The following is a 25265-nucleotide window of genomic DNA, read 5'->3' as shown; positions in this document are numbered from 1 at the left end:
GAGGGCTACAATCCATGGGGTCCCTAATATTCGGACACAACTGAAGCAACTAAGCACAGCACAGCACGTCAAGGCTGTTTATTGTCACCTTGCTTATTTAACTTATATTCAGAGTATATCATGTGAAATGCCAGGCTGGATGACGCTCAAGCTGGAATCAAGATTGCCAGAAGAAATATCAATAACCTCAGATATGCAGATGACACCACCCTTATGGCAGAAAGTGAAGAGGAACTAAAAAGCTTCTTGATGAAAGTGAAAGAGGAGAATGAAAAAGTTGGCTTAAAGCTCAACATTCAGAAAACTAAAGTCATGGCATCTGGTCCAATTACTTCATTGCAATATTTGGGAAAACAATGCATACAGTGACAAATTTTATTTCCTTGGGCTCCAAAATCACTGCAGAGGGTCACTGCAGCCATGACGTTAAAAGATGCTTGCTTCTTGGAAGAAAAGCTGTGACAAACCGAGACAGCATTATTAAAAAGCAGAGACATTAGTTTGCTGACAAAAGTCCATATAGTCAAAGCTATAATGTTTCCAATAGTAATGGACAGATGTGAGAGTTGGACCATAAAGAAGACTGAGCGCCAAATAATTGATGCTTCGGAATTGTGGTACTGGAGAAAACTCTTGAGAGTCTCTTGGGCTGCAAAGATTTCAAACCAGGCAATTCTAAAGGAAATCAACCCTGAGTACTCAGTGGAAGGACTGATGCTGAAGCTGAAGCTCCAATACTTGGCCACCTAATGCCAAGAGCTGACTCATTGGAAAAGACCCTGATGCTTTTTGAAGACTGAAGGCAGGAGAAGGCAGCAACAGAGGATGAGATGGTTAGATAGCGTCACTGACTCAATCAGCATGAATTTGAGCTAACTCTTGGAGATAGTGAAGGACAGGGGAGACTGGCGTGCTGCAGTCCACGGGGCTGCAAAGAGTTAGACACTACTTGATGACTGAACCACAACAAATACACTATATTATATGATTTTATTGATATATACCATGAGCTGTAATAACAGTAATATTATTCTATATGCTATTTAATATGTTCTGATGTGAACTAATACTTTAAATACAGTTGGTAAAATATTATTTAGATTGTACAAAGGTTTTTATTGCAAATCCCAGAAAAGCAGTTGTTTTTTGTTTGTGCTTTCTTCTGCAGTTTAACAATCTGTTTTTTTTTTGTTTGTTTGTTTGTTTTCTTTGTTTTGTTTTCTGTAGAATTTTCTATTACTTGACGAGATACCAGAGCTCCACCCTCAGCGGCCATCGGATGATGAAAGGATAGTGGACATGCAAGATTTCACTGCTTTTTGGGATGAGGTAACAAGTCCTCCATTGCAGGATCCTGACTTCTAACAGACAACTGTGATGTGAATTTACTGGAGAATTTTTAGATTTTATGTGTGGTGTAAATTGTGACTTGCTCATTTACTGAAAGTATGTTTTAAAAATTCTCAAAATTTGGACTAAAGTTGTATCTAATGGAGATTAAGTATAAAATCAACCTAAGACCTTTGACTTATTGCTTGCTCTCTATCTCATTTTCAAGAGAGCTTTCAAAGTATTAGCACCTTTTGAACTTAAAGTACATGCATTTGTAATGTTAGCATTTGTAGGAATGGACAGACAAAATGCTGCAGTGTGGAATGGGTTAATTGAACAACTGGTTGTTAAAGAGGCTTTGGGGAGTTAGTGTACAAGTTAGCCTTGATTATCAGATCACATTATTATACATAGAATGAGGCTGTGATCTGGATTTTGGCTGGGGGCTCCCCCATCCTGAGCTCTGGATGGTTCTGGACACTTTGGTGGCAGCCAGGGGCAGGAGGAGACAGCAGGTGGGCATGATGAGCACCAGTGATTCCCAGTTAAAGGATTGCACTTGATCACAAGTTGACAGAGTTGTTGACAAGGTGATGACAAGTTGGTGGTTTCCAACACTTGGTTTATTTGTTAGTTGCAGGCAAAGAGAAAAAATGACCAGGTCTGGTCTCAAGAAGCCATCAGTATTGCACACTCAGTGCAGCCCCTTTACCAATGGAAATGCTCCCCCACCCCAGGTTTCGTGGTCCTCTGTGCTCCCCTCCTGTGTCAGTGTGGATTAGTCAGGAAAACTGAACCCCACCATGGGAGAGGGAGTGTTACGGAGGTGATGAAAGAGGGAGGAAAAGTTAGAAAGGGTAGAACAGTGGTGCATGAGACAACCCAGAGCTTAGCAAAGGCAGGAAGCTGCTCCCACCCCCAGGGCTGGAGGGACTCAGGGAGGAGACACCTCCACCAGAGGGTCCACCCTCCAGAGCGGAGCCCAGGAGCCCGGCTGTCAGAGTGGAGACCACAGAGCTCGTGTCCTGACTATAGACTCACTCTGTCTTCCATGCCTGTGACTCTGTGGTGCCCCCTGCGTCCTGTTCACCTGCTTCTGACTCAGCACCTGCCTTCCCCACCATCAACACAGTGGTTTGTTCCCAGATACATGAAACCATGTCCCTGCACCTTCTGTACATGGAAACACACACAGTGCCTGCCCTGCCCTGATGGTTTCTCCTGCCTTAATATAGTAGATTTATCTTCTGCTTGGTGTTTCTCGGTATAATGCTTCTGAAGCATTTATAGAAAGCACCACTAAAATTCCATCTTAAAGGCCACTCTATGTGAATGCTAACACATACTTTATATGACTCATTAGCATATTTCTTTTTTTCCCAGTAAACACATAGATTTACTGTGTCATTTATTTATTTTTTATAGATGTATTTTAAATCAGTTTGATATATGATGCAGATTGGTTCTGCAGTTTTTAATGAACTGAAATAAAAGTATCTATATACAACAGTATCTGCCTGTGCAACAAATATCTGCAAGGTAAAATAAGGGATTTTGGTTGTACTACAGTCTATGTGAAAAAATCAGGTGAAAAATCTGAAAAGGTTTCTATATACCTTCTAGAGTAAAAAAAAAATCAAATTATTAATAACTCAAGGTACTAAACTGTTAAAGGAAGAGGAACAAGACTGTGAGGCTTTTCTTATAAACTCTGATTCCATATTATGGTTTTGTTAGAGCAGCATTCAAAATTACAGGAGAGGCTTCATCAGCTACATTTTCACAGAAATACCTACAGTGTTAACATTACTGTGTGGCAAGGTGTTCCTGTCTACATAAATGACAATGATGCCTTTGCAGCTAATATTTACCACTTTGGGAGAATGGAAATTCTATGTATTCTCAACTGAATCTTGTATCTTCTAGCACTCACTAAAAACTAACAGTCATGGCACTATTGTGACGTACCTAGATTTTTACTATTGAGGGAAACACAAAGATGTAAGCCTGCCTTTCCCCAGAAACCTCTGAAGCAAGAGATTTTTAACAATTAAGACCCTTGAAAACACTAGAGATATGTACAGATTCGCAAGGAAAAGAAACTCTAGCTGTACCAGCAAGTAATGAAGAAACAGTAAATCTTCATTTTATGAACCTTTAATTATCCAAATGTAAGGAAATTTGACTTAAGAAATGGACAAAAGCAATTTGTCATTTCTTAACCATAAAATATTGAAAACCAAGTGCTAAATTCAACCACTATAGATTAAAGAAACTAAAACAAAAAAGCCTTAGTAATTGGGGCCTTAATGAGCAAAAGCTGATTTTAAATTGATTTGAGACCCTGAACTAATCCTGTGTGTCAAAGTCAGGGAAGAGGGATCCCTCTAAACCTGAAAAAACTAGTGCTTCATAAGGAAACTAAAGAGATGAAAGTATGCATGTTATCACACCACAGGAACTGAAACTGGTAAAGGATGGTAGAGAAGAAAGAAAAAGTATGATCTGTTTACCCAGCGCAATCATCATTAACAATCCACAGTAATCTGACCAACTAAATTTTTTCTGAAATTACACTGCTCACACTTACTGTGTTAAAACTTAAAATGATTGTCTCATTAAAGAGTAAATGATTCTAAAACAATTTCTTTCTTGCCTCAGAGAAGTTACTTTTCAAGAAAGCTTGGTGGAAATCTTTTTGAGGCACAACAGTGTTAGGATAAATTTTTAAAGTACAGAGGAAAATAAAGTTAAATCAACTTTATGCTTTTTATTAGCCATAAGAAAACTTTTGGGTGGTTCAATAGATGAAGGCTTTTGACTTTGTATAACATCGTGTAAGTCACTTGGGTTTTGAATAAAATAGGGATGTTTTCAATTAAATGCTAACACTTAAGTATCTTAAAGCAGATTTTTTACTGCCCACATCGACTGCCGGGGTCCAGCCCCGGTGGATCCAGGGAATTCGAAGGGTGGACGGCGTTGGCGTGGAAAGACTTGTTTATTTATTAATGTAAGATTAGATTAAGAAACTATAGTGTAGTAAGAAGATTAAGTGGAGGAAGAGGGCTGAATAGCTTGGTTTACGTGGAAGGCCAATAAAATTCCAGACAAGGAATTTGCACCATCTACGTTGGGCCACCGGCACCCGCTTGAATATCTAAGGGTGCCTCGCCTTAAGCTCCCTTTCGTGCGGGTCTTAACAGCCAGGGCAAGTAAGTAGACCTGGCGAGCCTCCGCGCCCCAGGTGGAGATTCAGCCTGAAGTTAAAGTAAAGAGCAGAGGGAGGAAAAGGGAGAGAAGAGAGAGACACAGAGAGAGAGAGAGAGAGACATGGGGGAAGCCAGATTCCCAAGAAACCAGGCCGAGAGACTAGTTCGAGAAACTGGCCCGAGAAACTGGCCCAAGAAGCTGGTCCGAGAAGCTGGCCCGAGAAACTGGCCCCATCCTTTATTGTTCAGAAGGCCTTTTATACTTTTGATAAAACATGGAGATCAATGGATAACACAAAATTATGTAGCGTTCGCAGCCCAGACTCTTTCTGTACATCATTTTGTATACAAAAGGTCTCAGGTGATTTACATTATCTTCTGGCCAAGAGGCTTGTTAACTAACAGTTTTTGGCGCTCTTCCTTAATGAATGTTAATTTTGTTTCCCCTGAAGTGTTTTTCTTTAATCTGCATCCCCTTAAAGCATTAAAGTTATATCTCTATAGAACAAAGGTGCAGTGGGATATAACAAAGAAGGTACTTAACTCAAAGATCTAATGTTGCTAATCCCAGGTCTACTACTTGTTTTTCTATATACCAACTATATCTAAAAATAAAGGATATGAAAATTCAGCAGCAAGCACTGACTCAAAAAATGAAACTTTTAATCAGTCCTATTCTAAAGATTTTGACTCCTCGGAAGCCCCTACATTCCTAGGATGTTTTAAGCTTCCCGTGCCTCCTGCAGCCAGGAGGCCTCAAACAATCACACGCGCAGCTGTAGAGTCCTGCAGGCAGGCTAGAAAGCCATCAGAGGGGTATTTGGATTGAAACACTCTTTCAAATGCAGAAGACTAAAGCCCTGAATTGACTTTTACCAGAAAATGTCAGAAGAGTGGAAAAGCAGAGCACAAAAGCCGGCAGATTTTTGTTGGGGTACATGCTTAGGAATTTCCAGAGGGGTCCCTGAAGTCTGAGCACGCCTTGCGTATGTCAGCTTCCTTCCTCATGACCTTGTCACAGGCGGGATTCCTCACACTGGCTCCCGGCAATCGACAGTTACATCCTCAGAGCAACTTTTCCCTTCTTTAATGTGAAATATCAAATCACCAAAATTTTAGGTTAAGTTTACCTGTCGGGCTGTCTTTAAGGCACTGTTTTTTAATTTCTCAAAGATATAAGGTGCTTTACAAGTATGAACAATATGCTGCTATACTTTACTATTTTTCTTGTTTCTATGTAGAAAGAATAACTGTTATTAAGCACAGAATTTTGTTCTAAGGCTACTAAATTTATAAATCTATTCCACTTTGGAAATGATAGCCAAAAGTCCACCTGATTGATGCTGCTTCAGCATATTCTTCTCAATTCTGGTCACTAAACTACACCCTGAGTTCGCATAAAATAACAGCTTTCAGGCTTTAAAATGACAACACTTAAACTGCCGAGTCATGGGGTTGTCTGCACAGGACAGTGTTTTCCATCATTTACAGAGTCACAGCTGACATGTCAAGAAGAGAGAGCCAATACCACAGCAACAGTCACTTAATGTAAAAGAAGACACAAGGATTCATGCAGAATGTTTTAAATATTCCTTGAGCAAAGTGATTTAACTGATTCTTCTTCAAGGGCGGTGCTCATATGGAACAATTAAAGGTTCTAGAATAACATCTTCCACATGGGACATATTGAAAGAAAATATTGTTTCAGTTAGTTACACTCCAGTCCTTGTTAATTTAGCAGGTCTGTTTTCACAGTGTAGTAGTTTTGTTTTTTAGATCTGCAGAATTTATAGAGAAAGAAAATGACACCCTGCACACCCAAGACAAAGATATTCCCTCGAAAGAAACTGGGTGTGTCAAAGGCAGACTTTGGCACAGGTTGGGAGGTCAGAGTTAGAGTGGTGTTACTCGTACCTGACGTGGTCTCTGTGGTGGGAGCTGAGGATGGAACGGCAGAGTCGTGGTTTTAGAATTTGTTGGCGTTGGTTGGCAGTGGGCACAGAACAGAATTCAGCACCTGGCAGTCACTAATGTTGAGTTATCTAAACAGTAGCTTTTACCTTTCATTTTTTCCCAAAGAAGTTAATATTAGCAACCTTGGCATCAAAACAGGAAACACAGCTGTCGTGGTTTCCCAGATTTCTGGGTCTGGAGAGGTGCGCTTGAGGAGTGGCAGCATTGGGGCTCTCGTGGTGCTCAGTAAAGCCGGGCTGTAGTCACGTCAGGGCCAGGGTGGTGCCCTGAGCCAGTCATCACACAGAGTGCGGCCAGGCAGCCCGCGGCCCAGAGCAGCGGGTGGGAGAGCCCGACATGTCCTCCGTGCAGGTGTTTGAGTGGACCTGGGGTGCCCATCGCTGCGTCTGTCCCTCTTTCCCCTGTGCTCTCCCTCAGTGTGTGCAGGTGTCCATTGAATTTCTTTTGTACCAAATTGCACAGCATTTTGAAATGAACTATCTTGTTCTTTCAAGAGCTTAATAACATGGTCACAGACTTCTGTGTAAATTGCACTATAATACAGAACACCCTGTTCTGTTGTCCTGGCCTTGCCTATGAAAGTTCTGTGTGCCTTGCTGGGGTCATTAGTAATTAGGGCTGCAGGTCATGGGTGAGAGAGCCGTCAGAGGGGAAGGGAAACAAATATTGGGGTTTTGGAGAGAAGCTGAGTCTGAATGAATCCCCTGCTGAGCTGGAAGGCAGGAGACAGACATGAGCTCTGTAACCTGCTCCCCTAGACAGCCAGGTGGGCAGGTGGGGAAGGTCTCAGGGATCCAGGTCTCATTCATGAAATGATGGGACTCGGTCTCGATCTTTAAGCTTTAAAATAAATGGTTCTAGGGACTTCTCTGGTGGTCCAGTGGTTAAGAATCCACCTTCCAGTGCAGGGGACGTGGGTTCCACCTTTGGTTGAGAAACTAAGATCTCACATACTACGGAGCAATTAAACCCACACACGGCAACAAAGACCCAGTGCAGCCAAAATAAGAAAAATAAATGGTCCTGTTGGAGCCTCGAGATCTCATGGGGCAAGGGTTTCGAACTGTGTCTGCACAGAGTAGGGGCTCAGCTGATGATCTTTGTGAGTCAGTGTCCCCTGAGTCTGGATAATCATTGGGGACCCAGCAGCCTTGAGCTGTCTTGTGCTGCCCCCTTCTGGTCACCGCAGAGCAGTGCTGAATCCTGAAGCCTGAACAGGGAGGGAACTCAGTGCTGCCCTGAAGGACTGAGAGGCTGCGATAGGAAGCTGATGTTTGTAGGTGACTACTATTTTGTAGTCATAACTGAGTGAAAAGTAGTAAAATTGTAATCCTAAGTGTCATACAGGAAGAAAGGAATGGAGAAGTTTCAGTTCACTTCAGTCGCTCAGTCCTGTCCGACTCTTTGCGGCCCCATGAACCGCAGCACGCCAGGCCTCCCTGTCCATCACTAACCCCCGGAGTTCACTCAAACTCATGTCCATTGAGTTGGTGATGCCATCCAGCCATCTCATCCTCTGTCGTCCCCTTCTCCTCCTGCCTCCAATCCCTCCCAGCATTAGGGTCTTTTCCAATGAGTCAACTCTTCACATGAGGTGGCCAAAGTATTGGAGTTTCAGCTTCAGCATCAGGCCTTCCAATGAACACCCAGGACTGATCTCCTTTAGGATGGACTGGTTGGATCTCCTTGCAGTCCAAGGGACTCTCAGGAGTCTTCTCCAACACCACAGTTCAAACGCATCAATTCTTCAGTGTTCAGCCTTCCTCACTGTCCAACTCTCACATCCATACATGACCACTGGAAAAACCACAGCCTTGACTAGATGGACCTTTGTTGGCAAAGTAATGTCTCTGCTTTTGAATATGCTATCTAGGTTGGTTATAACTTTCCTTCCAAGGAGTAAGCATCTTTTAATTTTATGGCTATGGTCACCATCTGCATTGATTTTAAAAAGCTTAAAAAATCTTTATGTATTAAAATCAAGCTTCTTGTTGATAATTGTCATTTCCCAAATCTGAAGCTAGCTTTTTTGGTGATGAAAAATCATTGTCATTTTTTAGTATGTGAATGTTGTATAATCAATTCACTTCTTTCCAGAAAAAATTTTCAGTTTGAAGATTATACAGACTTTTAATCCAGATTCTTTGCTTTTAGTCTTTAGGGTATTTTACTTAATCACATGTAACCACTCCTTTTTTTTTTTTCTTGACACAGCAGTTACTGAAAATTTTATTTAAACTTTTAATATGTAAAGACACACACACACCCTTAAGTCTCCCAGGAATACAACCTGTGATTCTCATGATGAGTATTTTTTCCTTCTCCCTCACATTGGAATGTGTGCTGTTGCGTGTACCTTCATGTTTTACGTTTTTCTTACAGTAGAAGTACTTTATTGCTCCTGTTTAGCCGGGACAGGTAATACATGTAACACGTATGAATTTGAGGCTTTATCACTTTATTCTATGATGTCATAATTAATTTCTTTATTCTCCATTTTTTGTTGTTGGTGGTGTTACATTAGAACTCTCGTTAAATGAGAGCTTTGAGTGTTACATATAAGAGTTAATTTACCAAGAATGACGTCTTCATATTAAAGTTCCCCTTTCCTTGCTGAGCATTACTTAGTTTCATTCTTTATCAAATGAAAATGGAGAGATTTGTGGAGATTATTATTATATTTGTATTTATTTATATTATAAATTGTTTATTAAAGGGCCAGGTACTTATGCTGCCGCCTTGTGGAGATTAATGAGATAGTTAAAACCAAGGGTCATGATGAAAACCTGAAAAGGAAGTAAGCATTGGTTGCTCAGACCACTCAGGGGTCCTACTGTTTGTGACCCCGTGGTGTGTAGCCCACCAGGCTCCTCCATCCCTGATATTCTCCAGGCAAGAATACTGGAGTGGGTTTCCATTCCCTTCTCTAGAGGATCTTCCTGATCCAGGGATCGAACCCAGCTCTCCTATGTTGCAGGTATATTCTTTACCATCTGAGCCACATGATTAAAAACCTCCCACATTGAATATTCTATTAAGCACATTATTTTAGAAAACTATTATGCATCCTTCAGTTTGCATTTCAGGCAGGTACCTTGTCACCTCTGCTGTTTAAATTCTGTGGGTGTCTAGAGCTGTTTCTGGAAATCTGGAAAAGAAAGAGGCTTCCTAAGTGCAATGAGAACTTCCTCAATCCACCAAAGAGATGGGATTGGATGAAAAGGCCTCCTGGACACAGTGTATTGAAATAGGAAGGAGAAAAATGTCGGTTAATGTTAGCGAATCAATAACTATTAAGATATATTCTCTACTTTCTAAACGGGTACATTTTTATAAACTTTAATTTGCAGGAATTGGAAACCCCAACCCTACGAGGCCTTTCCTTTACTGTCAGACCTGGTGAACTGTTAGCTGTGGTCGGACCTGTGGGAGCAGGAAAGGTAAGTTGTGATACCTTTTGTCAGCTCGATGCAATACCACAGCCCCTGTTAAACTCTCAAGAATGGAGCCCAGAGCTGAGTGTGACACAGTTTGAATTGGCTATATCTAGAGCAGTGTTTCTCTAGGTGTGTTCCATGGAATATTTGTTTTGTAAGAGGGTTTCGTGGCCACATAAATCTGGATAAATGCACACTGTGTTTTCCTTCTTGGTGCTTTATGTTGCACAGTTGGGAACTGGTTGTCAGGAATTTGGACGTCTCAGTGAAGGAGATTATTTATGTGACAGCTGTTCAGGTTGGATAGAGACAATGGGGACTTCTTTTTGTCACGGCTGCCCCTCCAGGAAGTCTGGAGGTGGTAAAGGCTCTTCTGGGAAGCTCTGAGCGTTTCCTTACGTGACTTGACTTGGTCCCATCAGTGCATGTGCAGTGAAGGTGCAGCCACGTGCTGGAGATAAAGGTACAGACTTGAGCAAGACCCCGACTGTCTGCCTTTCAGAGGTAACCAGGTTCCAGGGCAAGACAGATATGCAGGCAGGTTATTTCAGCCCAGTGTGGTGAGCACTCTGATGGGTGGACACAGATACATCATTTCTGTGTGTTACAGGAGATGTGAAGGACGTGTGTAGGTGCACTTAGTGTCCTGTGTTTTGTACAACAAAATCCAGAAAGCTAAATGTGGGGTGTGCGCATGAGAGGGTGAGGATTTCCTCCATCAGTTCAGTCGCTCAGTCGTGTCCGACTCTTTGCGACCCCATGAATTGCAGCACGCCAGGCCTCCCTGTCGATCACCATCTCCTGGAGTTCACTCAGACTCACGTCCTTCGAGTCCATGATGCCATCCAGCCATCTCATCCTCGGTTGGCCCCTTTTCCTCCTGCCCCCAGTCCCTCCCAGCATCAGAGTTTTTTCCAATGAGTCAACTCTTCTCAGGACTTTAAAAAAATTTACCTTTTTAAATTGGAGAATAATTGCTTTACAATATTGTGTTGGTTTCTGCCATACATCAGCATGAATCAGCCATAGGTATACATATTTGTTCTCTCTCTTGAACCTCTTTGCCACCTCTCATCCCATCCTACTCTCTTAAGTTGTCACAGAGCCCAGGATTTGAGCTCCCTGAGCATGATGGACTTCTAGTCTTCAAATACAACATCCTCAGAGTTCTTTTAAATAATAATCTTTGGGTATATTCTTCACACATAGATTTAAAAAAAATTTAAATATATTTTAAAATTTATTTGGTTGCATTGGGTCTTGGTTGCAGTGCATGGCCTCTCTAACTGTAGCATGTGGGCTGACTTGCCCTGGGGCATGTGGGATATTAATTCCCCCACCAGGGGACCAGGGATCTAACCAGAGCCTCTGGCATTGGAAGGTGGATTCTTCTTCTTCTTCTTCTTTTTTTTTTTTCCAGTTTTTTTCATCTGAACGTAATTTTTTTTTTTTTTAACTTTTTCTTTTGTACTGGGTTGTAGCCAGTTAACAGTGTTGTGGTAGTTTCAGGTGAACAGTGAAGGGTGTATGCCAGCCATACATACACATGCATCCATCCTCCCCCAAATCCCCTCCCATCCAGGCTGCCACGTAACACTGAATGGAGTTCCATGTGCTGTGCAGTAGGTCCCTGTTAGTTCAGTCTAGTTGAGTTCAGTCGCTCAGTTGCGTCCGACTCTTTGCAGCCCCATGGACTGCAGCACACCAGGCCTCCCTATCCATCACCAGCTCCCGGAGCTTATTCAAACTCATGTCCACTGAGTTCGTGATGCCATCCAACCATCTCATCCTCTGTCGTCCCCTTCTCCTCCAGCCTTCAATCTTTCCCAGCATCAGGGTCTTTTCCAATGAGTCAGTTCTTTGCATCAGGTAGCCAAAGTATTGGAGCTTCAGCTTCAGCATCAGTCCTTCCAATGAACACCCAGGACTGATCTCCTTTAGGATGGACTGGTTGGATCTCCTTGCTTTCCAAGGGTGAGGTCGGCTGTGCTGTGGGGCGTTTTACGTCCTGAGTGCTGTCTGTTCACGTGTGTTTTCCTGTCTGTTTCAGTCCTCACTGTTACGTGCTCTGCTGGGGGAGCTGCCCCCGAGGCAGGGGAAGGTCAGCGTGCATGGGAGGATCGCGTATGTTTCTCAGCAGCCCTGGGTGTTTCCAGGAACTGTGAGGAGTAACATTTTATTTGGGAAGAAATATGAAAAAGACCGATATGAAAAAGTAATAAGGGCTTGTGCTTTGGAAGAGGTGAGTTGTTGTATGTACTCGAATTTCAAATAATGATAGTATTGGTTTAAGCTCTAAGATTTGTTGAAAGTTCTTTTTATTTGAATTTGAAAAACCTTTTATTTGTTGCTTTAAGCTGGACTTCTGGGTAAGTATGCAGTCATATACATTGCTGTTTTGATTCTTATGTGATGATGGTCACAGAATGACTTTGTTTCCTTTGGTGAAGTTTCATTCACTTTTAGATTCTTTTTTTAATGGACAATTAACAAAAAATTGTAAGAATAGAGAGCACGGTGTAATGAACCCTCATGTTCCCACCCCCGGGTTCAGCCAGGGTCAGCTGGTAGCCAGTCTTGCTGGATCTTTACCCCTGCCTTGTGCCACCCCAGCACCCAACATCCCACCCCATCCCCCAGGATTCTAAAGCAGATCCTCGACCTCAGATTAGTTCATCTGTAAACATTTCATTGTTGTTGTTCAGTCACTAAATCCTGTCCAACTCTTTTCGACCCCATGGACTGCAGCATGCCAGGCTTCCCTGTCTTTCACCATCTCCTGGAGTTTGCTCAAACTCATGTCCATTAAGTCGATGATGCCATCCAACCATCTCATTCTCTGTCATCCCCTTCTCCTCCTGCCCTCAGTCTTTTCCAGTGTCAGGGTCTTTTCAAATGAGTTGGCCCTTCATACCAGGTGGCCAAAGTATTGGAGCTTCAGCTTTAGCATCAGTCTTTCTAATGAATATTCAGGGTTGATTTCTTTTAGGATTGACTTGTTTGATCTCCTAGCAGTCCATGGGATTCTCAAGAGTCTTCTTTAGCACCACAATTCAAAAGTATCAATTCTTTGGCCCTCAGTCTTTTTTATGGTCCAACTCTCACATCCATACATGACTACTGGAATAACCATAGATTTGACTATACGGACCTTTGTTGGCAAAGTGATGTCTCTGCTTTTTAATATTATGTCTAGGTTTGTCACAGCTTTTATTCCATAGCAAGCATCTTTTAATTTCATGGTTGCAGTAACTGTCTGCAGTGATTTTGGAGCCCAAGTCAATAAAATCTGTCACTGTTTCCACCTTTTCCCTGTCTATTTGCGTGAAGAGATGGGACCAGATGCCATATAAATCAACAATAAACATATTCTGTTACCATAAGCAATATAGTATGTAACATTTGTCTGTATATTATCTTTAATCACTTTTTAAAACTTAAGTTTTTTTTTTAAACAAGTTTTTATAAAAAGTGTTTAAGGATTTTAATAACTTTTAGGCATTACATAGTTAAAGGTATGATGTTGATAAATTCTAGTTTGATATTTTTCCACATAGATTGCTTGACCTTACAAATCCCTCTTAGTTGCCCAAAAGTTTGTACTTTCATCTTATATTTACGCACTTCTTTCAGTTTGGACATTTTCTTTTCAGATTGCCTTGATAATAATAGGATAATAAGTGTATTGATCCTTCTGTGTCGAGGTATAGAGGCCTTTAAGACTTGAGTTATTTTAGTGTTGCCTTCACTTCAGATATGCTCTTCAGTTAGCACCTGGGAAGCCTAATGTGAAAGAGCAAAAGACTATGAACTGACATGAGCTGGTTCAGATTCCAGCTCTTCTGCTTATCAGCTAACCCTCTTCAGACCAGTTATGTGACCTTGCTTAGTCTGTTTCCTCATCTGTGAAATGGGGCCAGTACTCCTGTGCAGCTTGTTGTGAGGATTAGAGATAATCAGCATTAGGGTCCAGCACAAAGCTTGGTGCACAGATCTTACCCCGCAGTGCCAGGGACCAGCCCCGGTGGATCCAGAGTAATTCAAAGCAGAGACAGCGTCGGCAATTAGGAAAGAATTATTTATTTAGAGATATAAAGAGAGATTAAGAAAGAATAATTTAGTGGAGAAAATTATAGGGAAAAGAGGCTGTATTCCTTGGTTTACACAAGAAGCCAATAAAGTCTCAAGACAAGAGACTTGCACCATCTACGTGAGGCCACAGGTGCCCTCCTGGTCTCCCGAAGGAGTGGAGATGCAAAGCGCCTCCCCATTCAGGTCTTAGAAACCCAGGCAAAATTAATAGACACTGCGAGTGTCTGTGTTCCAGATGGGAATTCAGCCTGAAGAGGAGAATGAGAGAAAAGACGACACGGGGAGACCAGTTTTTCCAGGAACTGATCCAACTCTTTATTTTTCAGGGCAGCTTTTATACCTCAGATTGTACATAGAGATAAATGGAGAATACAAAGCCATACAGGGTCAGTCAGTAGTTGAGACCAGATGCTTCTTTATACATACATACAAACGTCTTAGGTGGTTTTACATCATCTTCTGGCCAGGGGGCCTGTTAACATTTTATGACCCTTTCTTTCTGATAATGGTCAGTCAACCAGAAAATTTATTTTCTCCAGAGGTGATTTTTCTAAAACCAGGTGCCACCCTCTGAAGGCATCAGATAAAGTTGCATTCCTATAGAGCAAAGGTTCAGTGGGTTATAATCAAGAAAATAATTTACTAGCCTAAGGTCTAATGTGATTAATATCAAAGATTATTACTTATTTTTCCCAAATCCAGTTAATTAATGTATATAAGGGACAAGGGATATGGAAACTTAGCAGCAAATATTGGCTCAACGATAAAACCCTCCACCGGTATATTTCTATCAACCCACTAATACTACACTAATAATTTCTGTCTTCTCAAAAGACTCTGTATTTAGAAAGTTCAGAACATCTCATGCCTCTCACAGTTGGGAGGCTGTGAACAATTACGTGTGGTTTGTAAGAGGCCGGACAAACTTGTCAGGCAGGCTAGAGAGACATCAGAAGAGTTTTTGGACTGAACTACTCTTGTTATGCCCAGGAGACTTATTAACTGGAGCTCCAAGTTAACTCCTTAGAGGAAGGTGGTAGGGGACAGCCCGCCTGTCATGTCAGAAGAGTAGGTAGAAAACATAACACAGTAAAGCAGGCAGACTCTGGTTTTGGGGGTAGATGCTTGAGAAAGTTCACAGGGGCCCCTGAGGCCTGATCCCGCCTTTGTGTATATCAGGCCCCTTTCCTCATGACCTTTGCCATGGGTGGGATTCCCCAGGCTGGCTCCCAGCACCCCAGGAGCTGAGAGAAGCCATGTACACGTGTACAAATGATGGAGCAGAATAAGATGGTCCTTCATGAGAGATGAGAGATGTAAAGAGAGCCTCAGGAACTCAGCAGGAAGAGATGAGTCCAGGATGGTTTCATGGCAGAGTGTGTTTGGGCTGAGCCTGGAAAGATGGACAGGATATTGACATGAGAGGAAGGGCAATTCCACATGGAAGAAAAGCTGTGAAGGAAGGCAGGGCTACTGCTGCTTGACTCTAGAATCCAGCCCTCCTCTGCCAGGGCCTCACGTCTGGCCTACATTTACCATTTCAGCAGTCTGCTCTGTGGTGCTTCTACTCTATGTCTCTGCTGTTGCTGAAGGACCCTTGATGTGCTTCTGGATGGATGGTGTCAAACCAGCATCACCATTTCCTAGTTTGCCTCTAGTGTGTGTGTCTGCTGTTCAATGAGAATTGGTGAAATTTAACTTAAAGGAAAATAATGTGAATAAGAACACCTTCCTGTCAGTGGGAAGAATTGTAGTATATACTGAAGTCAGGCTTTTCCCTTTACCCTAATCAGAAAATGATGGCTGGAAAATTAGCCTGACTTGGATTTTGCATCAATTTCTCTGAAATGGTTTTCCCATTTGGGGCTGGTACATAAATAATTGTCAGAGTCAACAACATACTTGCAGTCCTGTTACCAGACTCAGAGGAAGCCTATTTCTTATGCCTTAACTGTTCTGAGTGGGTTTAGGTTCCTTTTCTAGAACATGGTTAAGATTGCTGTGCAATGACATGTTACTATTTTGAGAAACAAAATGAAACAACATAGAATTAAAGCATAAAGGCTAAGTGAAACAGTTTGCAAGGACTTCAACAGTGAAACATAAGCCAGTACCTGTAGGTGTGTGTATGTGTGTGTTTGTGTGTGTGCATGTGGCTGGGAACCTTTCTTAAAATGGCTCATTATTGTTCATGAAAACCAAAGCAAGGGCTAGTAATAACTTCTGAACTCAACAAAGAAAGAAGATGAAATAATGATGAATTTTCATGACAGAGCAATTGCTGCCTTTCATTGGATATGCCCCAGTTAATCTTTGAGTGAGCAGGGAACCTGTGTTTGTCTGTGTGTCATTGTGGCTGTCATGGAGGCTTATGATGGAGACACTATCTTTCTTCTCTTTATGGTCATGTGCTCTACATGTTATGATCCACGCTATGAATGTGGTCCCACTGTTGGTTTGATGGGAGAATAGGCATCAGCCACAAGTAGCAAGTAATAATCAATTCCTATCCTTTTTCCATTTATTAAGGGTGTTTATACTTAGATTCTCACAGCATCCTTGAGTTTAGTGACTCTTGTTTCTGTAGCGCATTCTGTAAAGAGGAAAGTGAGACTTAGGGAGATCAAAGGACTTGTTTATTATGGAAACACCAGCGTACCACCTGCTTTCTCCCCAAATTTGCTAAAGTAGAGACAGATAATTGAGCGCATCATCTGCAGAAAGGTACTGCTGTGTATCTTAGGTTGATGCCTGAAGGATTTAGTAGATAATTCAACGATTTCTAATATGATAGCTGTGTAACTTAAACTTGATTGTTATCTTGTCATTTGGAGGATATTGTTGTCACCTTTTTTAAAAAAAATTTTATTTCCCCAGATACTCTTGGGAAAATAGACTAATTTGTCTATTTACTTCTTAAATAATATTCAAATATAACTTATGATAGATTCCCAGATCCTCAAGTCAAAACTTCATATCCTTCTTAACTTTGAGTTTTTCCTGCTTTCACAGACAAGCATCTACTTAGTCCAGCTGATCTGCTGGTGCCCGTTGAGCACACCATTTCTTTCCTTTTGGTTTCCTGTCCAGCCTGCTCTTTCTGTCCCCATTTCTTGTGCAGACCTTGTCTGTCACCCTTTAAGTATCACTGTGAAGACATTGGTCAGGTGTTATCCCTTCTCTGAAAGTGGGAGGCAGAGACCAAGATCAGCAAAAGTGGTAATTTAAGAAACAGTAAATCCTGTGCCTTCACCAGCCTGGGCCACCAGCTCTCACACCTCTGTCCCCAGCACAGATGTTCACATCTGCATGCCCAGCTGTACCATGACATCATCAAGAGGTCATCTCAGCTTGTCCACAAGCCAAGTCTCCCTGCCTCCACCATCTCCCCCAACTCAGTAAATGGAGACCCTGTTCTTCCCCATCCTCACCCCAAACACCACAGTTCTCTTCTCTTATAGCCCACACCCATCCTGTCAGCAGGTCTTACAGACTCTGACTTCCAAGTGTGTCTGAAGTGTGTCTCTCTATTCCCACTGCTCCATAGATTATTCTAGTTGCCTCCTCACTTGTATCCACCCTCACCCTCCATCTGCCCCCTCCCCCTGCTGCCACCTTGCTGTCTGTTTTCTGCAAAGCACAGGAGTGATGTCTTATAAACCTCAGACCATGTCAATCTTCCCCTCCCCCTCCTCCTATTACTGGAGTGCCCCCAGGCTCCTCCTGCTCTGTCTCTGCCCTCACTCTCATTCTCACTCTGCTCTCCTGCCTCCTTGTCCTGAACCCCTGGGGCATCTCCCCATGGCCCCTGCACCTGCCCCTCCCTCTGTGAGGAGCAGCCTCTCCAGGTCTGCCTGAGCGCCACCCCCCCCCGCCCCCACCCAACCCAGATCTGCTTACCCCACTCTAAGCAGAGCGCTCACACCCCAGTGTGGACTCACTTCCCTCCTTCACTCTCCAACCCCTTGAGCTGGCTTACTTTTTCCTTCTTGTCCTCAGTACTTCCACTGAGGTTACTTTTCCATTGTGTCCAACTCCCACTGTGGAGAGAAACTCTAGGGGCTCTGTTGCATCATGGCTGAATTCACTGTGCCCAGAACAATGCCTGGAGTGTAATCAATCCTGAAAAAAATGTATTTTAAAATGGTCAAATGCATAAATGCTTTGAAAAAATACAGAATAGAAACGAATGAAAAGCCCTGAGAGGTTTTTTAATTTTCCAGGTTACAGTTTCATCACTGTGAAATAAGCCCATTGCTGTTGATTAAACGCTTGTTTGAAGAACTGATACTAAAAGGTTAAGGTGGCAGGAGGAGAACACATTTTACATCTTTTTCTTTTTTTGCTTTTTTTTCTCCGTATAGGATTTGCAGAAATTGAACAGAGGAGATCTAACTGTGACAGGAGATGGAGGAACCCCACTGAGTGAAGGGCAGAAAGCCCGGGTCAGCCTTGCCAGGTAAATGGGATTTCAGTTGCCATCCGCCCCTCCTCCTCGATGGCTCCCAGTGGATGTGAGCACGCAGACCCCGCTCACTGGGTGGGCCCGTGTGAAGCAGGGTCTTGGTCCTTTCCCTGGGCTTGTAGAAGGAACCTGGAGTTGTTGGATGCCATCATGATTCAGCGATGAGACCCAAAGAGTGTGAAGTGTCCTCTCCTGACATCTCTCTATTTTCTAGAGCCGTGTATCAGGATGCAGACATCTACCTCCTGGACGATCCGCTCAGCACAGTGGACGCAGGAGTCAGCCGGCACTTGTTCGAACAGTGAGTTTGGTTTTGTTTTCTGTCATTTCTTCTTTCTAGGAACCCTGTAGAGATCAGGGAAGAGAGCTCAGGAAAGCCTTTGTGCTCCAGGAGACTCAGCTAACTCTGCCCTCGTGTCCTTCTATCCCCTCCCTTCCCTCCACAGAAGATCCGTCGTAAAGAAAGTTTTCCTCCTGATGAGGTCAGGACAGGAAGATACAGAAGGTGCTTCCAGGATGTGGAGGACAATGGAGTCTGTGCTTTAGGGAGTGAGGAATAGATGGCAAATTTCCCCCTGCAACTTGCAGTTGATGGATCCACACCTCAGGCATAAGAAGGCTGATGTAACATTTTTAAATCAGAGAGTAGGACTTGGTAACCTGGTAATTTGCTGCCAGTTCTTTTCCTCCATCATGTGTTGAAGGTACATTAGAAGTGAAGTTTATCTCTATCAGTTCTAGAGGCTGAGAAAGTCTAAGATCAGGGTGCCAAAAGATTCAATGTCTGGTGAGGGTCCAGTTCCTATGTCTTCAAGTTGTGGCAGGGATGAAGGAGCAGTGTGGGTCCCTTTTATAAGGACACTAATCCATTTCAGACAGGCTCCATCCCCAAGACCTGGTCACCCCCCAATGGCTATACTCTAGTACCTTGAAAGTGGGGATTAGATTTCAATGTATGTATTTTGAGGACAAAAACATTCAGTCTATATACGTTGTCACAACTGCTGCCACTGCTGCTGCTGCTAAGTCGCTTCAGTTGTGTCTGACTCTTTGCGACCCCAGAGACGGCAGCCCACCAGGCTCCCCCTCCCTGGGATTCTCCAGGCAAGAACAGTCACAGCTGGGGGTACTTAAAAGAATAGAAATTAATTTTCTCACAGTTTTCAAAGCTGGAAGTTCAAGGTGTGGGCAGGTTTGGTTTCTGCTGAGACCACTTTCCTTGGCTACTGATGGCATCCACCCCACAATGTCCTCACATGGGCTTCCCTCTGTCCTCGTGCACCCCTGTATCTCTGTCCTTTTTTTAAAGAAGTTTTTATTGAAATGTAATTGATTTATAATATTGTGCTAATTTCTCTGTATGACAAAATTACTCAGTTATATACATACATGTGCATGCATGCTCAGTTGCTTCAGTCCTGTCCAACTCTTTGCAAACCTATGAACTGTAGCCCACCAGATTCCTCTGTCCATAGGGTTCTCCAGGCAAGAATACTGAAGTGGGTTGCCATGCCTACCTCCAGGGGATATTCCCTACCCAGGGATCGAACCTGTGTCTCCTGCATCTCCGGCATTGCAGGCAGCTTCTTTACCCACTGAGGCACGTGGGAAGCCCATATACATACATACGTTCTTTTAAATATTCTTTTCCATTATGGTCTCTCTCAGGATATTAGATATAGTTCACTGTGTTATACTGTAGAACCTTGTTTATCCATTCTATACATAATAATTTGTATCTGCTAACCCTAAATTAAAAGATGTTTACTCCTTGGAAGAAAAGTTATGACCAACCTAGATAGTATATTCAAAAGCAGAGACATTACTTTGCTGACTAAGGTCCGTCTAGTCAAGGCTATGGTTTTTCCTGTGGTCATGTATGGATGTGAGAGTTGGACTGTGAAGACGGCTGAGCGCCGAAGAATTGATGCGTTTGAACTGTGGTGTTGGAGAAGACTCTTGAGAGTCCCTTGGACTGTAAGGAGATCCAACCAGTCCATTCTGAAGGAGCTCAGCCCTGGGATTCCTTTGGAAGGAATGATGCTAAAGCTGAAGCTCCAGTACTTTGGCCACCTCATGAGAAGAGTTGACTCATTGGAAAAGACTCTGATGCTGGGAGGGATTGGAGGCAGGAGGAGAAGGGGACGACCGAGGATGAGATGGCTGGATGGCATCACTGACTCGATGGACGCGAGTCTGAGTGAACTCCGGGAGATGGTGATCGACAGGGAGTCCTGGCGTGCTGCAATTCATGGGGTCGCAAAGAATGGACACAACTGAGCGACTGAACTGAACTGAACTTGACTGAACCCTAAATTCTCAGTCCATCCCTCCTGCACTGGCTCCACCCATGCAACTGCAAGTCTGTTCACTATGTCTGTGAGTCTGTTTCTGTTTTGTAGATAAGTTCATTTTTGCCATATTTTAGATTCCACATGTAAGTGATATATGATAGTTGTCTTTCTCTTTCTGACTTTCTTTACTTAGTGTGATAATCTCCAGGTCCATCCATGTTTCTGCAAATGGCATTATTTTTTTCTTTTTCGATGGCTGAGCAGAATTGCATTGTTTCTATGTACAACATCCATTTATTTGTGAATGCACATTTAGGTTGTTTCTGTGTTTTGACTGTTGTGAATAGTGTTGCTATGAATATAGGGGTACATGTGGTTTATACTTTCATCCAGATATATGCCCAGGAGTAGGATTACTGGACTATAAGGTAATTCTATTTTTAGTTTTTTGAGGAACCTCCAGGCTGTTTTCCATAGTGTCTACAGCAATTTATATTCCCACCAGCAGTGTAAGAGGGTTCCCTTTACTCCATACCTTCTCAGTCATTGTTATTTTAATGATGGTCATTCTGACTGGTGTGAGTGATACCTCATTGTAGTTTTGATTTGCATTTCTCTAATAATTCACAATGGTGAGCTTCTTTTCATTTGTGAGTTGGCCATCTGTATATGTCCTTTGGAGAAATGTCTATTTAGATATTCTGCCCATTTTTTGATTGGATTTGTTGTTGTTGAATTGTATGAGCTGTTTGTATATTTTGGAAATTAAGCCCTGTTGGTCACATCATTTGGAAATATTTTCTTCCATTCTGTAGGTTGTCTCTCCATTTTGTTTATAGTTTCCTTTGCTGTGCAAAAGCTTGTAAGTTTGATTAGGTCCCATTCATGCATTTTTTATTTTTTTAATAATTATTTATGAATCCTCTGGGTCTTTGTTGCTGTGGAGGTTTTTCTCTAGTTTGATGAACAGGTGCTACCCTCTAGTTGCAGTGCATGGGCTTCTCATGGTGATGGCTTCTCTTGTTGCAGAGCACAGGCTCTAGGGTATGTGGGCTCAGTAGTTGCAGCTCCTGGGCTCCAAAGCGCAGGCTCAGTAGTTGTGGTGCATGAGCTTAGTTGCTTTGCGCATGTGGGATCTTCCTGAACCAGGGATGGATCCTATGTCTCCCACTTTGACAGGTGGATTCTTTACCACTGAACTATCAGGGAAACCCCCATTTGTATATTGTTATTTATATTTCTATTGCCTTCAGAGACTGATCTAAGAAAACATTGGTACAATTTAAGTCAGAGAATGTTTTGCCTATAATCTCTACTAGGATTTTTATGGTGTCACATCTTATGATTAAAATTTCAAGCCATTTTTAGTTTATTAAGTGCATGGTGGGAGGGTGTGTTCTAACTTCATTGATTTACATGCTTGTGTCTCTGTCCTTATGTTTTAGTCTCCTCTTCATCAGTCAGATTAGATTAGGTCCAGTATAACTAACAGAGAAGGGAATGGCAACCCACCCAATACTCTTGCCTGGAAAATCCCATGGACAGAGGGGCCTGGTAGGCTACAGTCCAAGGGATCATGAAGAGTCGGACATGACTGAGTGACTTCACTTTCACTTTTCACTTTCATGCATTGGAGAAGGAAATGGCAACCCACTCCAGTGTTCTTGCCTGGAGAATCCCAGGGACGGCGGAGCCTGGTGGGCTGCCGGCTATGGGGTTGCACAGAGTCAGACACAACTGAAGTGACTTAGCAGCAGCAGCAGTATAACTAAGGGTAATGATTACTTTTTTAAGGTCTCTGTCACCAAATTCCAAGGTACTAATAACTAAGATGTCAGCAAGTGAATCTAGGGGACATGATTGATGTACAACAGGCCCAGAATAGCAAAGTAGAGACTTCAGCAGAGTTAGCATATGTGTGAGAGAGAAGTATGAGGAGTTCTGAGCTCTGGACAGGAGAAGCTGGGATTCCATGTCCAATAAGCAGGGGTCGTTAGTCTTTAGTAAAACTTGCCCGAATGTAAAAGGTGCTCTGTACTGGGGTGATGAAAGAGTCATAGAGATGGATGGTGGTGATGGCTGCACAACAGTGTGAATGTACTTAATGCCACTGAGCTGTATGCTTAAAATGGCAGAAATGGTAAATTTCATGTTAGGTATATTTTACCACAGTTAAAAAAAAAAACTGTATAGTATCACCAAATCTTTCAGAACATGAGTGAGCAGGCCAGCTGATACATGGCATGGTTCCTAGCTCCCTGATCTGACTCCCCTTTCCCACCATCTCCTGATCATGACTTGATGAATTTTCCCTTAGAGAAGTGCCTTGTGTCTTGCTGTGAGTTGAATGACAGGAGCTAGAGCTGTGCAGGGATTCACTACCCCCACCTTCCCGGCATCCTGAGAATATCAGGCTCCTTGTTCTCAGCACCCCACCCCGGACTTACAAATGTCTGTTACCCTGTCTTGAGAGCATCTGCACAAGTTCCTCACCAGGGCAGGAATAGTTTCTACTGGCAGTTGCATCCATGTCACAGGGAGGGGAGAGCAGGCATTTTAGTGCCAAGTACAGTGTACTGATCACAGAAGTTCTCCTGAGTTCTTTTTTGAACACTGGAGATATTTGTAAAATTCTCTCAAATATTTTGGGTGTACCACTTTGGATATATACTTGATAGAATCAAGATTAAGATTGTTGTCTGCTGATCAGAACCACATCCTTTAGGGTGACTTTTTCAAAAATTAATTAATTTATTTTACTTTACAATATTGTATTGGTTTTGCCATATATTGACTTGAATCCACCATGAGTGTACATGTGTTCCCCATCCTGAACCCCTCTCCCACCTCCCTCCCCATACCATCCCTCTGGGTTATCCCAGTGCACCAACCCTGAGCACCCTGTATCATGCATCAAATCTGGACTGGCGATTCATTTCACATATGATATTTTACATGTTTCAATGCCATTCTTCCAAATCACCCTGCCCTCGCCCTCTCCCACAGAGTCCAAAAGACTGTTCTCTTTTGCTGTCTCGTATACAGGGTTATCGTTACCTTCTTTTTAAATTCCATATATATGTGTTAGTATACTGTATTGGTGTTTTTCTTTCTGGCTTACTTCACTCTGTATAAATCGGCTCCAGTTTCATCCATCTCATTAGAACTGTTCAAGTGTATTCTTTTTAATAGCTGAGTAATACTCAATTGTGTATATGTACCACAGCTTTCTTATCCATTCATCTGTTGATGGACATCTAGGTTGCTTCCATGTCCTGGCTATTATAAACAGTGCTGTGATGAACACTGGGGTACACGTGTCTCTTCCAATTCTCATTTGCTCAGTGTGTATGCCCAGCAGTGGGATTGCTGGGTCATATGGCAGTTCTATTTCCAGTTTTTAAGGAATCTCCACACTGTTCTCCATAGTGGCTGTACTAGTTTGCATTCCCACCAACAGTGTAAGAGGGTTCCCTTTTCTCCACACCCTCTCCAGCATTTATTGCTTGTAGACTTTTGGATCACAGCCATTCTGACTGGCGTGAAATGGTACCTCATTGTGATTTTGATTTGCATTTCTCTGATAATGAGTGATGTTGAGCATCTTTTCATGTGTTTGTTAGCCATCTGTTTATCTTCCTTGGAGAAATGTCTGTTTAGTTCTTTGGCCCACTTTTTGATTGGGTCTTTTATTTTTCTGGAATTGAGCTGCAGGAGTTGCTTGTATATTTTTGAGATTAGTTGTTTGTCAGTTGCTTCATTTGCTATTATTTTCTCCCATTCTGAAGGCTGTCTTTTCACCTTGCTTATAGTTTCCTTTGTTGTGCAGAAGCTTTTAATTTTAATTAGGCCCCATTTGTTTATTTTTGCTTTTATTTCCAATATTCTGGGAGGTGAGTCATAGAGGATCCTGCTGTGATTTATGTCGGAGAGTGTTTTGCCTATGTTCCCCTCTAGGAGTTTTATAGTTTCTGGTTTAATGTTTAGATCTTTAATCCATTTGGAGTTTATTTTTGTGTATGGTGTTAGAAAGTGTTCTAGTTTCATTCTTTTACAAGTGGTTGACCAGTTTTCCCAGCACCACTTGTTAAACAGATTGTCTTTTGTCCATTGTATATTCTTGCCTCCTTTGTCAAAGATAAGGTGTCCATAGGTGCATGGATTTATCTCTGGGCTTTCTATTTTGTTCCATTGATCCATATTTCTGTCTTTGTGCCAGTACCATACTGTCTTGATGACTGTGGCTTTGTAGTAGATCCTGAAGTCAGGCAGGTTGATTCCTCCAGTTCCATTCTTCTTTCTCAAGATTGCTTTGGCTATTCGAGGTTTTTTGTATTTCCATACAAATTGTGAAATTATTTGTTCTAGCTCTGTGAAAAATACCGCTGGTAGCTTGATAGGGATTGCACTGAATCTGTAGGTTGCTTTGTGTAGTATATTCATTTTCACTATATTGATT

The 25265-nt window shown here is 42.5% G+C and overlaps 1 protein-coding gene across 1 annotated transcript in view; it reads left to right on the top strand.

Annotated features, from left to right (window-relative positions):
* Positions 1–25265, top strand: part of LOC102180841 (multidrug resistance-associated protein 4-like) — a 169069-nt gene that overhangs the window by 37560 nt on the left and 106244 nt on the right. Inside the window, exons 9-13 of the mRNA XM_018056301.1 lie at positions 1228–1329; positions 9869–9958; positions 12006–12197; positions 18412–18506; positions 18727–18813. Of these exons, the coding sequence (XP_017911790.1) occupies positions 1228–1329; positions 9869–9958; positions 12006–12197; positions 18412–18506; positions 18727–18813 (566 nt within the window). The remainder of the gene's footprint in view (positions 1–1227; positions 1330–9868; positions 9959–12005; positions 12198–18411; positions 18507–18726; positions 18814–25265) is intronic.

This window comes from Capra hircus, chromosome 12, assembly GCF_001704415.2.
Source record: "Capra hircus breed San Clemente chromosome 12, ASM170441v1, whole genome shotgun sequence".
Lineage (NCBI taxonomy): Eukaryota > Metazoa > Chordata > Mammalia > Artiodactyla > Bovidae > Capra > Capra hircus.
This window is presented reverse-complemented; position numbering and strand designations above follow the sequence as displayed.